Below are 17,934 nucleotides of genomic sequence, written 5' to 3'. Positions count from 1 at the left end.
GTGGTCCAAGGTAAATGATGACTGCCTTCAGCTCATCAGCAATGTAGAGACCGGTGTGTCTTCTGTCCCTTGTGTCTGTGCTCTTGTAGAATACTGGTTGAGGGGTGGAGATGATTTAGTTAATTATTCCTTGCCCACGAACATTCAACCACCCATCAGAGATGATTGCAATACAGTCTGTTTTCTATGATTTGCTTGACCTTCAATTGAACTCTGTTGAACTCTGCATCCAGCAAATGAGTAGATAAAGCATGTCTGGTATGAGGGGTGTATGCTGGGCGAAGAACATTCAGAAGTCTTTTCCAACACACATTGCCTGTGAGCATCAGAGGTGAACTAAATGCATAACAGCTCGAGCAAGACATTCATCAGCATTTCTCTGACTACGTTCCTCCATTGAGTCAAACACTTCTGATTCCAGGAGGACCATGAGCTGTTGCTATCGATAAGGTGTCTGATTCATAATTTTCACCTCAAATAGAAGTAGAGGGATTTTTGTCAGAGGTTGCTTGTTGTGAGCGCTGAGGGAACTTTATGCACTTGGCTAGATGATTCTGCATCTTTGTTGCATCCTTCACATATGATTTGGCACAGTATTTGCAAATGTACACAGCTTTTCCTTCTATATTAGCTGCAGTGAAATGTCTCCACACATCAGATAGTGCCCGTGGCATTTTCCTGTGAAGATTAGGGGGAAAATGAGTAAAAAAAAACAAATACAATTCCAAGTACAGATAGACAGGCCGTTCGATTAAACATCTCCTTTCTAAGATATTTTTTAAAAATGAAACATGTAAGGAAACAGGTGAATTAACACTCCTCAGTTAGCAGGCTCAAGCAAGCTAAACCCCACATGGTAGCAAAAACTAACAAGCAGAAATTGTTAACAAGTTAGAAATGATTTAAACACACTTTGCTGTAGGCTACTATTTACTAGTTAACAAAAAACAATGTATGTCATATAAAATATTCACCCCACCCAGTATTGTAATCAAAACTTACCAGAAAGCATGTAGTCCTTGGCTCAGACATTGTAGTAGTGAGGGCTCAATAGCATCTCATTAGCATGCAAGATCTTCAGAATCAGCTGTACATGTGATGGAAGAATACACTGTGCTTGCAGAGGGCTGCAATTCCACTGACTTGAGGATAGTTTAATTAACCAAAATATGCCACAAGACCTAGAATTGCCTCATGTGTATCCCACAAAAAAGGCTCACTGTTATAAGCTAACTTTTTTGATACATTTAAGCAAAATTCCCCAAATTCCAGGGCTCAACTTCCCATGGAAAAATTCCAGAAATGTACCAGAAAGTTTCTGACCCTTTGCAGCCGTAAGTGTGATGTCAGGGAAAGTTATGTACGCAAGTTAACGTTTCCAAAAGCTAACCAAACAAAAACATCATTACTTTTATGATACGTGTTTGAGCTGTCATGTGCATTAGTAGCACAATTTCTAACTTATTTACATTCGTCTTTACGAAGAAGTCTTTATGTTAACTTCTTCATATTAATGTTGGTTTTAAGTTTTGGAGGACTTTTTTTTTAGCGGATGTACAATCATCGCAAATTTAATTATGGAGCGTTTCAGGTCCCGAAGTGAACATAAACAGAAAATGAGGACCGAGGGACTTAAGTTGCTAACTTCCCTTGCATAGCTAATCATTTGGACCAACGACAAAGATGGCAGCGCGATTCCCAAAAGGGCATAAGACGAGGGTAAGTGGAGGAGGGTGTGTCTTTTGTGAGTTTGAAACGCAGTCATTGTCTGCTGGACATTGGCCAATTAAATAAGGGTTGGGGGGGGGTTGATGCTCGTTGGCTATTGATATTCAAGAGGGACATCAGTGGACTCTAAACTGGAGAACAACCAATTAGGACCCATTGTGGGCTCCATTGGCCATTAAGGTAAAGGTGATATAGATAGCCTACCTTGAAGACCTTGCTTAACTTAGTTTGATCAATAGATTCCACCACCCTGAACATCTGTGTACAACTCCTGTAAATGTTGTTCATTTTGGTGTATTTAGTTCATCGTTGCCATTGTTTTATATATTACAGTTAATATAAAGCTGTAAGGATGCATAGATTGAGAAGACATGTGGCCCAATCGTTAACTAAAGGAACCTAAACTTACTCCTGTAGTCCAAGGACTTTACATGTTCTGTTTAAAGGCCAGTTGACTCTGGAAGTGAAAACAGCCAAATACTCAATATAAACGTGAATCGACTCTCAATTGTGGTACGGTTCTAGAACATAAATCCCTCTACTTTCATCATATTAAAATATTTCACAAATGCAAAATAAACACTTAATGTACACACTGTTTTAAAACAGTTGCAGCCAACAGTATTATTCAGTAACAACATCTTTGTGGTCCTCCTGTTTAGTCATTTACACAAATGTGTTGAGAGACGCAGACAGAGTGGACTAGCTGTGATAATTAACTGTCTTCCATCTGTCTTCTGTAAACAAGCGCTGTAATATGGCCATGTGGAAACCCTATAAATGTGTGTATTAATTTAACCTTTTGTTTTATGAAAATAATTTCTCACTGATATGAAAGATGAAGTCCTTATGCTTCTGAAACCGTACGGCACGCGATGCATGTTAATGTTCAGACTGAGCACCGGGGCTCACAACTCCCCGGTACAGAAGACGCCTTCCATTTACTCCTATGTGTAATGGAACTGAGAGTTATGATCAAGGGCTAGTGTGGTCCCTGAAGCGCGCGGCTCACTGAGAAGAGACGACAGTAAAAGCATCAGCAGGCTTCCGTTCGAGGCTGGCGGCAGCCGAAGTACGCTAGGAGAACCAAACAAGTGTGCTCGCATACTCCCTTAAAATACATTTTCTTGTTTGTCCATTTTGAGACGCCGTAGACAGTATACACTTCCTCAAAATAGTCCGAATTAATCTAAAATAACTCAAGAAATCTATCATTGATTTTGACGTTTTTTTGCCCAGGAGATTTTAGTTGAGCAATTTTACATCTAACTCAGATATTTGGTGCAGTATTTATAAATGGAAAAATGTACATCAAAATGAGTCGTCTCTCATTGATTGACAACAAAGACTTTAATGAAGAATCCCTTCTGTTGACCAATCACCGACGAATTTGTGTTCTCTTCGGCTACCGACTTCGGCTTGCTGCAAATGTGTGTGCCCCAACAACCAAAAAAAACGAAAAGAAAAACGTCACAAAATGTCATCATAATACACAGTATGCACAAACTCTTCTAACTGTTTCGGCTGGGAAAGCATACGGACGCCTTTAGGCTACTTGAACAGGGCGCGGTGAAAATGTGACGTCCTTTCTGGGGTAGCGTTAAGTGTGGAGGTGGAGTTATTGACGTTGAAGATTCCTGGTGTTTGTGATGCCCGCTGTTTGGTGCGACGCAGACCAGGGGCCTGTTGCACAAAACTAGGATAAGGGATTAAGCCAGGATATCTTGGTGATCCTGGCTCAATTGATCCGTAATCCGGTTGCACTAAAGATGGATAGGGGGCAGGAGGATATGTTATGGTATAAATTACCATGGAGATTTATTCTGTGGAGCTAGCCTGCTCCAGACCAGGCTAAATTCCAGGATCTATTTAATCTCATCCCTAATGTCAGTCAGCAGTCACCACAAATGGAAACCAATAGTTATTTCACTGCTCACTATACATTGTTATCACATATAACTAGACCCACTGTTATTATTTAAACGTTTGTGATCATTAATTTCAATGATTTTGGATAAAAAATGATTTTTAGATGATGTTGCTATCATTAGATAATTTACAGTTTCCCATAGACTATAAGGCTATATATAAAATGATAGAATATTAGGGCCACAGAGGGGAAAAAAACACAAGTCATAATATTGTAACCAGTTGTTTTAAAGGAGGACAGTTGTTAAAATGACAGATGTGGGGCATTTCGTGAAATTGTACTTCAGTATGGTTTCATAAACAAAGACATGCTGATGTGCCAGAATATTAAGTATCACATTGTCATAAGTATCAAAACTGTAAAAACAATATGTAGCTTTTCTGCAGAAAGAACCAGCCTCATAAATTTATGACTTTATCCTTTTTCTTCAGTGTGGCCCTAGTACTCTGTCATATAAACAAATACACATTCCATATGAATATAAAAACACAATGTGTAACATTATGTTCCTTTATTGAATAAGGACAAAACAAAGCAGGTAAACCATCAGCTCCTTTCGAAACTGAAGTCACAGTGACTCTACAAGATGGAAAGCACAGAATCCAAGCATATTATACAAAATGATACATACACATTCAAAGGTCTGTATATAACACACCCTGCATGTCTGCACACTAAAATAAATGCAGGACAAATCCATACACATCAACTGAACAGACAAATGAATGGATGCAGTAGCCTCCCTGCAGCCTTGTATTACACACAGTATACCGCACAAACATCATGAGGCCAAATTCGTCAAAAAACGAACCCAAAAAAACCCAAATTCCTCTGCCACCGCAGGACATATTTAACCAAAATTGAAAGCACACATACTAACTAAAATAATTCAACACATATTGGTCCCTCAGCAGCCGACCACTGTCGTCATCAGGGAAGATTGCCGGATTGTCCCAGTCCATGGCTGGTGGCACTCTGGGGGCCCTCTCCTTCCTCAGGCAGGCCACATTGTGGAGGACAGCACAAGCCACAGTAATATCACATGCCCTAACAGGGCTGACCCTTAATTTGTGAAGGCAGTGAAAGCGTGCCTTCAGGAGGCCAAAGGTCATTTCAACTCTGGCCCTGGTCCTGGCATGGGCATGGTTGTAGGCCTGCTGTGCTTCCTGGGGGTCTGTGAAAGGTGTCAGGAGAAAAGGCTGGCAGCCATACCCCCTGTCTCCCAGCAACACACCAGAGAATTCACCTGTCAACACAAAATCTCATCATTACTACCTCATAAACACAGTGATATTCTTGACACAGCCATGATGGTTATAAATAGGGGTTGTGTGGCTTACCTTGTGATAGGCACTGATAGATTTCAGAGGCCCGAAAGATTCTGGAGTCATGGACTGAGCCAGGCCATTTTGCCACAACATTGCTGATCACACAGTCAGCATTGCAGACCATCTGAAATCATAAGATGAGGAATATTACACCAATCAATGCACATCACTGGCAATGCAGAGTGTTCGTCAATGGACAATATCAAAAAGTTATGTTCACCTGAACATTAATGCTGTGAAAGGATTTCCTATTCACAAAATCGGCCTCATGGGCACCTGAGGGGGCTTTTATCCTTATGTGTGTGCAGTCCACTGCACCAATGACATTGGGGAAACCTGTCACACAAAGTAATGAGTATCCTACTATGTGTTAACAGTTGTCCTGTAATTTGTAGATCCTCTTACCTGCAATCCTATAGAACTCCTCTTTGATGTCACAGAGTCTTCTGTGGCCAGGGAAGGAGATGGAGACATCTGCTAATGCTTTGATAGCCAGACACACACTCCTTATTGTGCGGCAAATTGTGGCCTTGTTCAGCTGTTCTGCATCCCCCACTGAGTACAGGAAGGCTCCACTAGCAAAAAAGCGCAAGGCCACACAAACCATTTGCTCCACACTCAGCGCATGGCTCCGTGCAGTGCGGTGCTTAATCCTGGGACCCAGTAGTCTGCATAGATACCTGATGCCATCTGCAGAAAACCTGTATCTTTCATATAGATGGTCATCAGGGAAGGCCAGTGGGTCCAACCGGTCCCTGAAGACCCTTTCTCGCCTGAAGGCTCTCCTCAGCACAAGTGCTTCTTCATCCACCACATCTCGCACGAATGGGCATGCCATTGTCAGAGCAGAAAGGAACACACAATTTTGGGCCTTCATATAGGCTAGTGGCCACACCTGGTGCTGGGGGGGTGGGCAAAAGAGGGCGATGCCTTATAACGATGACTTGGTTGTACTGATTGCTGGGAAAATAAAAAAAACCTTAGAAAGATGCCACCGTCCTGTGTGCTCACAATAAGAGCTCATATGTCATGGCTCACTTGACTTTACGAAAATATACCTAATTTTTATTTTGAGCTGTGTCATCTTCTTGGAGCTGGGGGAGGAAAGAAAAATAATGATTAATACATTTGTGTTACAGTTAGCATACAGTGTACATTGAAGGCATATCTCACCTCCCTCTCAAGTTTTTTTATTTCAAGGTCCAGTTTCCTAATTGTCCTCTTTTTTATTTCGGACTCCAGTGCAAGATTTTCCATCTTTTTCTTCTTGTACTGAATGTCTATGTCTGCCAGTTCTATTTGGCGCCGGAGGTGGTTGCCATACAACTTTCTGATAGCTTGTGAGCTCTGTGAACACAATACAATTAGCGCAGCTGGAATTTGGCAGGATGTGGTGTCCTTTTATTAATACGCACTATGTTGCCAGGCTGGTTTTCCCACTGTATAGCATCTGGGTCCTGTAAAAGAAATTAGATTTTTTGATTTTGATGAGGACTCCTCACCATTGTAGAGTAAATAGTACTTTCACAGTCTTAACATGATACCTCATGCCTTCTGGAATCCAGAGAGATGGTCTCCTCCTCATCATCGTCTCCATCATGTGCTGTTGCTGCTGCACTGGGGCCTTCACCCTATCACATTTAATCGGATTCATATTGAAGCTAGTAGACAAGACATGCCAGGCCTACAGTATGCCTTTGATGGAGTACTCACTGGATCAGCATCGTCTGGTGCTTGTGCTGGTGGCTCTAACAGGAACACAGTGCTGCCAGACACTGCAAGGCAATAGGTAAACCAAAGTCAGACAGTCCAAATTGATTCAATATGAATGTGGTTGTATCCCATGTAGAGATGGAAGGACATACCTTGAATGAAGCGGGTGGCATCTTGGGAGGAACCTATGCTCGTCTCTTTCCCCCCAGGGATCCCCTCTAAGACGGGCCTGCCTTTATTTAGCTCCAAGGCCATGTCCTCTGCTGGGGTACGGTCAGCCTTTGGTGACCCACCACCCGTGCCTTGTCTGTGGGTATTCTTTTTCACTGCTAAAACAGTACAGACAATGTGTGAGCAGGCACCTTCTGGGTACAATATATGCTTGTGCTTTGTTAAATATTAGTCAGGGACCATACCATTCTGCAGAATGTTCTTGTATTTGATTTTGACCTGCTGCCATGTCCGTTTTGGCCCGTTCATGTTTAATCTACACACACACACACACACACACACACATTTAATGGAGTCACACTGCAAAAAATTACTTGGTATTTTTGTCTTGTTTTCAGTAAAAATATCAAAAAATTTATCATAGCTTTATACAGTGTGATGGAGTTACTTTACACAATTTCACTCATATCTGCAGTGCATTTCAATTAAAAATTTAACCGTTTCATAATTACAGTACAACTGCATTTTTGGAGATGTGAATTAAATATTTGAATTGTAATTGTGATGTTTCAGCGGAGCGGTGAGTGTGTAATTGTGCACTACTTACGCATTCAGGCGGTCTGCAATACTTTGCCACGCTTTTTCTCTTTGCTTTATCACTGTGGTGGTGTTGCCTTTCTTCTTAATTATATCTTTTACCTCCTCGTATGCCTCCATGAGGATTTGTGCTTCCGACGGGGAAAAGTACGCGGCTCTAGTTGCCATGGTAAATCAGTTAATCTGTGATCTGTGGCGGGGTCTATTTGAGTGAGCCGTGAGCGCGCACCTATCCAGGATTGGTTTCACCTGGCTTAATGAATCCGTGTCTGCTCATCCTGGCTTGGTCTTTGTGCAACCAATTAAGCCTGGACGCACATGTTTTGGCTTCATTGAGCTCAGCTGAGTCATTTATCCCGGATGTCTTAATTCTACTTTTGTGCAACAGGCCCCAGGTTGTGAGCGTGGTTTATTAACAGAGTCACTGTCCTTTTGAGTCAGTCTCTACCTGACAAAGTCATGTTAGGATATATCAGTTATCCTGTTAGAACCTTTGTTGAATCCACTGTTCTGTTTCAGCTGCAACGTTTATGGTCATGTCGCAGTAGTTTGGAGGGAGATTCCAAAATGTGGGGAATGTGTAGAAGGGCATGGGATAGAGGATTGTGTAGTTTCGGTGGATAAAGTTGTGTTTGTCGACTATAGGGATGCCCATTGTTTAACTGCCTTAATTTTGCCGGACCCCAGGGCTAATGGGGATTGTGAGGGCGAAAAATTACGTATTTATTTGATTTTACTGGTTAACAATTCATATTGAACTAATAGTAAGTCATTTCTGTTCTGTTAGTGTCTGTTTTTATGGTCTCTACAATATTTCCCTGCAGCTAATCTGGGCGTATGGTCACTGGAGATGGTTGAGCTAACAAATGAATTAAACACTGCATTACATAGACAAGAATGTGTTTTACTAGGGATAGTTTAGGAGTAGAATGATCCCTTATTGTCTCTAAATCGTCCTTGCATCTGGGAAACCAAACTAGGGTGGGGTTAAGACAACAACCCTGTGCAGAAAACGACTGGATGAACCCAGAGTGGCTTATGATGCTCCTTGGTCTGCATGGGATAGTCATGATTGGTTCCACCTAAGTATTTTTAGTGTCAGCTATATATAGTACTCTGCATTTGTGTAAAGGTTAGATTACTAACACTCAAGGGTGTAGTGCCGACCAGCCTCATTATTGCAATAATTAATCGATATTGAATAAAGAAGATTGTTTGAAGAAATGACAGTCACTCTCACTTGATTAGAATGTTCCATGACAGGATCCATTAATAAATACAGATGTTGCTGGGGATCGGAAGCGTCCGGTGCGAGAGAGGCAGGTTGAGGTGACTAGAGTCAGAGTTGTGCAGAAAGTGTTGTATTCTGAAGCAGTGAAGAAAATAGAGGAGGATGGGTCAAGGGTAGTAGATCTGTGCCAACACCGAGGGATCGGCCAATGACTGATATATGCTTCAGTAAGGTTGGCTTCTTAGCGTTCATAGCAATAGTTAACAACTGTATTGCAGAAATGGAACGCAAATCACAGAAAATAGATGTGGTGGCAGCTGCAGAGATGTATTTGGGTATATGAGATTTGACTTCAGGAGAGTTACAGGGTGTGTCGAGTGGTGGTGTCCCGTCCTCCAAGGCCGTTGGCATGGTGCAGGAGCAGATAGGGTCGAGTAGTGGAATTTTAATGAGTGTAGGGTTAGTTATTTATTTTTGTACATTCCCCCCCCCCTTTTTCCATTTTGTATCACAAAGTAAAATGGGTTTATATTACAGTTCAGTCGGGGGCAGTAATGCAACATAATGGATGCCAACTGCCGTTAAACTCCAAAGAAGGTCACGTCCACTGTCCTGGTAAGATTAATTCCCAATTTATATTGTCCAATGAATATACACATTTTGCCGTAAACATTTCATAGGCTAAACTTACATTTGTGTGGGAGTGAATAACCAACAACATGTTACTTTAGCAACTAACTACATGGCGAACGGGCTTCTTAAAAGACCTACCCTAACTTGTAATACTCAGTCCTTTAAACAGGTACATTCTTAATGAACAGTGCTAACACAGTGTCTGATATTGAGAGGCGGGCACCCTGTGCCCAAAAGTGTGACTTCAGTGGTGCGTTCACCTAGGTGCCATGCCAGCGGTGGTGAGGGAGCAGGTTGGCGATACCAAGCCAACAAAATCATTTCTAAATAAATGATAGCCTAAAAGTAACCAGATTCTGGTATTTGTTATAACAAAATGTCTTAAATAACTTGTAAATAACTTGTTTGTGGGTAGAAACAGAGGAAAATGGTTCACAGACAGGAACATCATCACAAGGCCTTGCCTTTAGTTTAGGTGAATTGGGTAGACTTTTCTGTAGGCCTATTAGGCAGTGAGCTAATAAGGCGATATCCAGTGCTTCACTGTTTTTCTTTCAGGCAGAGCCTTGCATGTTATTTTGGCATTAATTCATGTCACATATCAGTTTGCAAACAATGTCCTTGAGCTAATAAAGCCACATACAAACATGGTCTCTTTCTTCAGTAAGGCAGTTCCAAAATGCAGGTGTTTCAGCCTAGCTCAGTCCTTTCTGTGGTGGAGAGGTAGCCAGCGGAAATAAAGAGCATAGGCGTTTAATCTTCTCTAGTTGCGCCGTGATTGGCTCAGTGTTATGTCACTCATTGGGACATTATGTCACCGCCAAATCTATAGGGAGAGCTAGGCAGTTCACGCCCCCTTGGGTGCTGCCATAGAAGTGCCCATCCAAGAAGGCTCAAGGATTGATCATGTCAACATGATACTTTCACAATCTTAGCTAGCAAGCTAGACAAGCGGTCATCTTGAATCACGTCGACAATCTACTGGAAAATCCTTTTCAATCCTTGTCAAATTAAGAAAAATTATAGATAAAACGTATCGGTGCTCTTCGGCCATTGGACATAAACATTACATAAGTCGGAAATCACAAATAAAATGTGGTTTAGAACTAATCAATGGCTAACTGCAAGCGTAGCAAAGCAATCACTATTTTGCTTCCCCTGCCTGTTATTCGGTGGAGAGGGTGTGTGGTCCAAGTCTGGGTTTAAGGGTCTCTTTTCCAAGCTTAAAAGGATAAACATTCACATGCAACACCATGGGCCAGAAAAGGTTGAAAACATTGGCCCTGCTGTCAATCCAGCATGACTTCTGCCGCGTTCAAAACAACTGGAAACTCGGAATTGGAAAATCTCAGACTTCGGCGCATTCAACACAGCTGGGAAAATAGTCGGAACTCGGGCCTCTTTCTAGAGCTCCGACTTGAAGCTCACAGACAATATGTTTCAACCTTTTTTTGAGTTCCCAGTCTTGAATGCACCATAAATCCAGAGAATGTCAGACGCCACGTTCAAATGAGCACAGCACAACAACAGTGCGTCCAAAAATATGTCTTGTATTCTGCTACATAAATGATGTAATATACCGGGGAGATATGTATACAGCAGCTAAGAAAGAAATACTAAGTGTATGTTGTGTAGTAAGCTGTTGGTAGCCCATGTGTCTCATGCTAGCGGCTTGTGTACATTAGTACGTGGTAAATTGCCGCCTGCCGCCCAGAGTGGCTCGCTTCTGGGTGTGCTGGCAACATATAGCAGCACATTCGATTTGGGTGTCAAGAATTCAGGATAGAAAGTTTGTATGAAGGCCTTAATATGATTCTGCTGTTGTCACATGCTACACATGCACGTGTTTGCACATGCATCTATCTGTCCAATGTTATCATGATTTGTTATAGGAGATATTATACGTTAGTAATCCACAATAACCTGGGGATGTAAAAGTCTAATAATTACATATTTCTACAGATATTTATTGTACCTTGCAATTGGAGATTCTTTCAAAACGATTGCCTACAGTTACCGTGTAGGGCACTGCACGGTTGGGTGAATTGTCGCGAGTGTGACCAGGGCCATCTGGGATTCCCTCTTGGGAGAATTCAAGCATGTGTGAAGGCTACCTGTGTTCTGCATAACTTCATGAGGATGGACACGAGGACCAGGAGGGAACCTGCAGCCCCCCGCCGTGTGTCAGAGGAGAGGTCTGCTGCTCTGCAGGATGTTGCACGGCTGGGGGCCAACAACGCAGCAGGGGAGGCAATCCAGACACTAGGTGAGGCCACACACACATACACAGATTCCTGTTGAGCACTGTCTCTTTAACTACCATATTTCCTCAATTACAGTCACCCTCCTTCACTTCATCCCTCTCCCCCCTTCTCCCTAAATCCCATAGGTTATATCAGCTGCGTCGGTGAACCCCTCCCCTTCTCCCTAAATCCCCTACAATGTGGGGATCTCATGCTTGGTAATAACTACATGTATATACCACTTGCATCCTTGGAACAATAAAGTTATATTATATTCTAATCAATCCATAGGCTTCATTGATGCCATTCAGTGTCTTGAAGTCAATACGACCAGCTATGATAGCGGAGGTTCATATCTCAATGTGATTGGTCACCCAGCGTTCTTCGCTTGTGATTTGCATAAAGTTGAGAAATGCCAAACTTTTTTACCGCCTCCCACAGGCGAAGAATTTGGTCTCGCTCCCCGTCACAACTTAGCCTATTGTTCTGACTTGGTGGTGCACATGTAGCCTATAGCCTGTTTTAGAGAAATGTCATCATCAAATATTGTAAGAGCTTTCATTGTCTGCTTATATGCCCCCGTTATTTATCCTACAGTTCTGACTTGGTGTACAGGGAGAATAATACTGTAAGAATGGCCCATGTTCTGAATTCTGTCGCTGTACATTTCAAAAGTGCTGAACAAACTCATTAATGTCTTAATCAAAATGACGGCTTCACTCTCATCCACTCATCGGTCCCTTGTGCCATAGTTTCTACATCTTAATTGTTATATTGCTTATCATTTGTATCTTATCATTTTAGGCAATGTTGGAATGATTTTATTGTTTTGCTTACTTTGTGTATTATAATCATATCATGTGCTTTTCTCCACGAGGAGGAGATACTATATAATGTTGTTGGGTCTGTAACCATGCTTGCCAGTGACGGTCTCTTCCCATTCGTATATTTTTGTTTTCAACAAAAAGTTCAGTAATAGACAATAATTTCAGTTGATATTGCGATGGTTGTTTTGTTTGCTCAATGCGCTGTCTGTGCGTCGGTATATTGTCAATAAAAGTGGATTCCTCGTGATTTGTATTTTCCTTCATTTTTTGACCACATAAGCCTAACAAAATGGTGTGTAGTGGCTTTGCATCTAATTTTTTAAATTTTTTTGCACAACTAAGATTTACATGCTAAAATCGCCACTGATCACCAGTAGCAGAGCAATCCAAAAGTCAAACAACTGTTAAAACATGTTGGTAGAATATTTTACACCAAAACGTTATCATGGAGTTACTTGTAGACTTCTAGGTTGATACCTTGTTGCAGACAGTGGTTACATACAATTGTGTAAAGTCCAGCGATTTACATGCGGATTTGAATATCTTTTTTGCCACCCTTGCTTCTCGCCTGGCTTGTGAAGAAGTTGCTTGCTGGTCTCTACGGCGCATGCTCCATGTAGAAGCCTTGTATTTAGTCCCGTCGGCAAATATAAATAAATCTAACGCCGTTTCCAATTTTGATAGACTTTTGATGGTAGCTAAACTGTTACGGCAACATTGCTCTTCTTAGTTGTTGAAATTACACTGGCGTTGCAGATTAAATACTTTTAACGAATTAACGGGTCAAACCAGGAAGTTATTTCTATAATGCCCAGCGTGCATTTCGTTTGTGTGAATAATACATCAAGTTATAAAGCATTGACACTTGTCAAACTTCACTATTTATTTGCAGTGGCGGACTGTTATGTATGTGTGTGATATATCCGCAGTATAGAGCTTTGCTTTGTTTTTCATTTAACCATGACTATGAATGGTAAGCCCGAGAAGTCGGTCGGAACGGTTTCGTTTCTATCGGTAGTACACTCTGGTTTCTCTTCAGATCGCATAAATCTTTCGCCTTTTACTAGAGATTTCCGTGGAGAGGAATATTATGAGTATCAACAAATTTATTGATGCCCGGCTTCAAGGCTGGGCTTCCTACACTTGTTAAAAAGAAAAAAAAGGCAATTGTATTTTAAAGAAATGTTTGACATCGGGTGTCCCATCCATTTGGACACCCCTAGGGGTTCTGGTACCCCTGGTTGAGAACCACTGGTGCAGGCAATGTGTACGTTGTGTGTAGCAGTAGCTTACCAGTGAGAAGGAGGAATGAAGTGTGTGGGGCTGGTGATGTTGAGAGGGGGGGGGGGGGCGTAGGCTGCTTTGACCCTGTCCTGGCCCATTGTGTGCAGGTAAGAGGTGTCCCTGTCATAGTCCCAACGGAACCCATCTCTATTGTTGGTTAAGGGCTTGTAAGTATTGTATTCAGCGCATGTGTCAAATATCATTTGATTTGAGTTGATCTTGTATTTTCAGATTTGTGAAAGATGGGAGGAATGAAAGAGAGGAGATGAAAGTGACAGAATAAGATGCCTAAGGCCTTTTCAAATACACACGCAGGCACACCCACACCTGACTCAACAGAGTGAGAGAGTAATCAATACATTAGCTGGATCTACAGTATCTCAATAGACTGGCCAGGACAGGAACTGTAGTTGAGCTGTAAAACTGAGTGGGACAAGAGTCCTGTAGCGCCCTCTGCTGTTTATGTGCTGTAACATCAACATCTAACTATACACGTGTACAGTGGCTTGCGAAAGTGTTCACCTCCCTTGGCATTTTTCCTATTTTGTTTCCATACAACCTGGAATTCAAATTTTGGGGGGGTTTGTATCATTTGATTTACACAACATGCCTACCACTTTGAAGATGCAAAATATTTTTTATTGTGAAACAAACCAGAAATAAGACATAAACTTACTTGAGTGCATAACTATTCACCCCCCCAAAGTCAATACTTTGTAGAGCCACCTTTTGCAGCAATTACAACTGCAAGTCTCTTGGGGTATGTTTCTATAAGCTTGGCACATCTAGCCACTGGGATTTTTGCCCATTCTTCAAGGCAAAACTGCTCCAGCTCCTAGGTTGGGTTCCGCTGGTGTACAGCAATCTGTAAGTCATAGCATAGATTCTCAATTGGATTGAGGTCTGGGCTTTGACTAGGCCATTCCAAGACATTTAAATATTTCCCCTTAAACCACTCGAGTGTTGCTTTAGCAGTATTCTTAGGGTCATTGTCCTGCTGGAAGGTGAACCTCCGTCCCAGTCTCAAATCTCTGGAAGACTGAAACAGGTTTCCCTCAAGAATTTCCCTGTATTTTGCATCATGCGTCATTTCTTCAATTCTGACCAGTTTCCCAGTCCCTGCCGATGAAAACATCCCACAGCATGATGCTGCCACCATGCTTCACTGTGGGGATGGTGTTCTCGGGGTGATGAGAGGTTTTGGGTTTGCGCCAGACACAGCGTTTTCCTTGATGGCCAAAAAGCTACATTTTAGTCTCATCGTTTCGGGAGTCTCCCACATGCCTTTTGGCGAACACCAAACGTGTTTGCTTATTTTTTCTTTAAGGCTTTTTTTCTGGCCACTCTTCCGTAAAGCCCAGCTCTGTAGAGTGTACGGCTTAAAGTGGTCCTATGGACAGATACTCCAATCTCCGCTGTGGAGCTTTGCAGCTCCTTCAGGGTTATCTTTGGTCTCTTTTGTTGCCTCTCTGATTAAGGGATTATAAACTGGGTGGTTTGATCCCTGAATTCTGATAGGCTGAAAGCCATGGTATATCAGTCCGTATACCACGGGTATGACAAAACATTTATATTTACTGCTGTAATTACATTGGTAACCAGTTTATAATAGAAAATATGGCTTCTCAGGGGTTTGTGATATATGGCCAATATACCACGGCTAAGGGCTGTGTCCAGGCACGTGCATAAGAACAGCCCTTAGCCGTGGTATCTTTTGGCCATATAACACACCCCTTCGGGGTTTATTGCTTACATATATACTTAGCTGATAGTTTATTAGGTACACCACCCCATTCACAGAAATGGATCACTCCTACAGACAGTGGCCGTGGCTTGTTATATCGAGCAGATAGACAGGCGTCAAGAATGAATTGGCAAACCGAGTGACCTAAGTGACTTTGACCGTGGTATGATCGTCGGTGCCAGGCGCCAGTTCCAGTATCTCAGAAATCGCCGGCCTCCTGGGCTTTTCATGCACAACAGTGTCTTCGGTTAACTGAGAATGGTGCCACAAACTTTATAATAAATCCCTTTTGTGGGGAAAAACTCGTTCTGATTGGCTGGGCCTGGCTCCCCAGTGGGTGGGCCTGGCTGCCAAGTGAGTGGGCCTATGCCTTCCAAGGCATTTTAGCCAAGAGAGACGGCATGCATAGCATTGATATTAGTCCTCTGATTTACAGTAAAGAGCAAGACAGTAACCTCTTAAAAGTCTTGTTTTGAATGCTTCATGATGCAATAACTGTTTTTATCACACGCGCCGAATACAACTGGTGTAGACTTTACAGTGAAAAGCTTGCTTTTGCACCCTTATCAACGACGCAGTTCAAAAATAATAGTATAAATAAAATAATAATAATAGAATAGGCGTTATGAATACACCCCCGTTCTTTTGGTTTCTGATATTTACGTTCAGCCAGCAAGAGCATGCTGTAGTAGTTTAATAAAATGCTCTACATAAGTATACAACAAGCTATTGTAGACCTAGTCTCGCTTTTCTTGGGACTCCAGGAGATAAAGAGAAATTATTAGGAATAATATGAAATGACAGTCAGTTTAGGATAAACATATCTCTCGAAATAAAGGAAGACAACAATTCGTAGGCATACAGATAGCCAAGCCGTATATCTCACTGGTCATCCCCAAAGCCAACACCCCCTTTGGCCGCCTTTCCTTCCAGTTCTCTGCTGCCAATGACTGGAACAAATTGCAAAAATCGCTGAAGTTGGAGTCTTATATCTCTGTGACGTAGAAGTCCGTCACTGGCCGCGGGCAGCATTTGGTACTTTAACGCACGCACACATTCATCATTCCTATCTGCTCCGTTCTCAGATAAGTTAACAATGTGGGTCGACACACAAGTTAATTTCTCTATCTTAGTATATACATTTCACACTTACGTCAGTAACCGGTTATGGGATAAAGAAATAAACAGACAGGTGTTCATATTTAATATAATATTTATTATACTTATCGATGTTATGGATGAGCACGTTGTTTGTTTGTTCTGTTCCTCTCTCTCTCCATCTCTGTAGCTTCCGGGTATGCTGGATAAGGACCCGAGCTAAGGGAATTGGGCTGACTTAGTGCCTGTCCCGAATGGCTCATTAATGTAAATGGGCATATTGAAAGACACTATGTCAGTAGGGATGTAATTTTGTAAATGTTAGATTGGGATATTGTTTCATAAAAAAACGTGTTGCAATGTACATACTTTCTGTTTAGTTGAATGGAAAATGTAGGTTTGAATAGGTAATTGCTTAATTAATTAGGGTTAATTGTTCTGAGGGGAGGGGCTACCCCTACAAAAGGAGCCTCTCTTTCAGTTCATGGAGAGGTATTTAGGATTGAGCTATTGATGGAGCAGCATTGTTTTTAGCTGTCCCATAAGGTATATGTTTGATGGCAGTACTGTTGTTTTTGTTCCGGAATCACTATGTAAATAAACACCCTTGCACCGAAGAACTTTTGCGGCTCCGCCATCTTTTTATTTTGATAGAGGTTAGGTTTTCCAGTTTAGCCTTCTGGCCTACTCTACGTGACAATCTCCCTCACTAACTTTAAGCATCTGCTATCTGAGCAGCTTACCGATCGCTGCAGCTGTACACAGCCCATCTGTAAATAGCCCATCCAACTAGCTACCTCATCCCCATAATGTTTTTATTTACCTTTTTTGCTCTTTTGCACACCAGTATTTCTACTTGCACATCATCTGCACATCTTAATTAAAGTTAATTAAAGGTTAAATAATTAAAAAAAAAAAAAAATCCACATGGACTGTTGTCCTCCCCATTGGTGCTATCAGAAGTGACCATGGTCATCTCCCACAGGGAATTATCAGTTACTAGTTCTTTACATCCATGTACATCCATGTACAGAACTAGTAACTGATAATTCCCTGTGAGAGATGACCATGGTCATAGTAATTACATAGAGGATAATAATGGATGTACAGAACTAGTAACTGATAATTCCCTGTGAGAGATGACCATGGTCATAGTAATTACATAGATAGTAATGGATGTACAGAACTAGTAACTGATAATTCCCTGTGAGAGATGACCATGTTAGCAACTGCTCCAACACCCAATTTAATCCATTCACTTTTTTCCACATTGAGGAATCATCTCCTTTCGACTCCAAAATTCCATTGAACTTTTCTAGACTCTTCAACAGAGAGAGTGCAGAGAAACCCTGTAACGGCATTCTTCTTCCTCCTCTGATGAGGAGTAGTAGGAAGGATCGGAAGACC

General features: G+C 41.8%; 1 protein-coding gene and 1 non-coding gene across 3 annotated transcripts; one reads left to right on the top strand and one right to left on the bottom strand.

Annotated features, from left to right (window-relative positions):
- Nucleotides 1-4,154: 4,154 nt before the first annotated feature.
- LOC139580387 (putative nuclease HARBI1) lies at nucleotides 4,155-8,266 on the bottom strand. 2 transcript variants are annotated; one of them, XM_071409016.1, is made up of 9 exons: nucleotides 7,116-8,266; nucleotides 6,852-7,028; nucleotides 6,700-6,761; nucleotides 6,531-6,617; nucleotides 6,160-6,443; nucleotides 6,045-6,080; nucleotides 5,392-5,946; nucleotides 4,999-5,110; nucleotides 4,155-4,904 (listed from the first exon to the last, which is right to left on the bottom strand). In XM_071409016.1, the coding sequence occupies exons 7-9, from the start codon at nucleotides 5,458-5,460 to the stop codon at nucleotides 4,534-4,536; spliced, it is 552 nt and encodes a 183-aa protein (XP_071265117.1). In that variant the 5' UTR covers nucleotides 5,461-5,946; nucleotides 6,045-6,080; nucleotides 6,160-6,443; nucleotides 6,531-6,617; nucleotides 6,700-6,761; nucleotides 6,852-7,028; nucleotides 7,116-8,266; the 3' UTR covers nucleotides 4,155-4,533. Both variants share the same exon structure in this region, with proteins under 2 accessions (XP_071265117.1, XP_071265118.1).
- A 5,154-nt stretch (nucleotides 8,267-13,420) lies between these two features.
- On the top strand, nucleotides 13,421-13,536 carry LOC139581968 (U5 spliceosomal RNA). The gene has a single exon (XR_011676297.1). It is a non-coding gene; the product is annotated as a U5 spliceosomal RNA (small nuclear RNA).
- The last annotated feature ends 4,398 nt before the right edge of the window (nucleotides 13,537-17,934 follow it).

Source organism: Salvelinus alpinus, chromosome 7 (genome assembly GCF_045679555.1).
Source record: "Salvelinus alpinus chromosome 7, SLU_Salpinus.1, whole genome shotgun sequence".
In the NCBI taxonomy this organism is placed as follows: Eukaryota; Metazoa; Chordata; class Actinopteri; order Salmoniformes; family Salmonidae; genus Salvelinus; species Salvelinus alpinus.
Note: the sequence above shows the minus strand (reverse complement) of the source record. Positions and strands in the feature narration are given on the sequence as shown.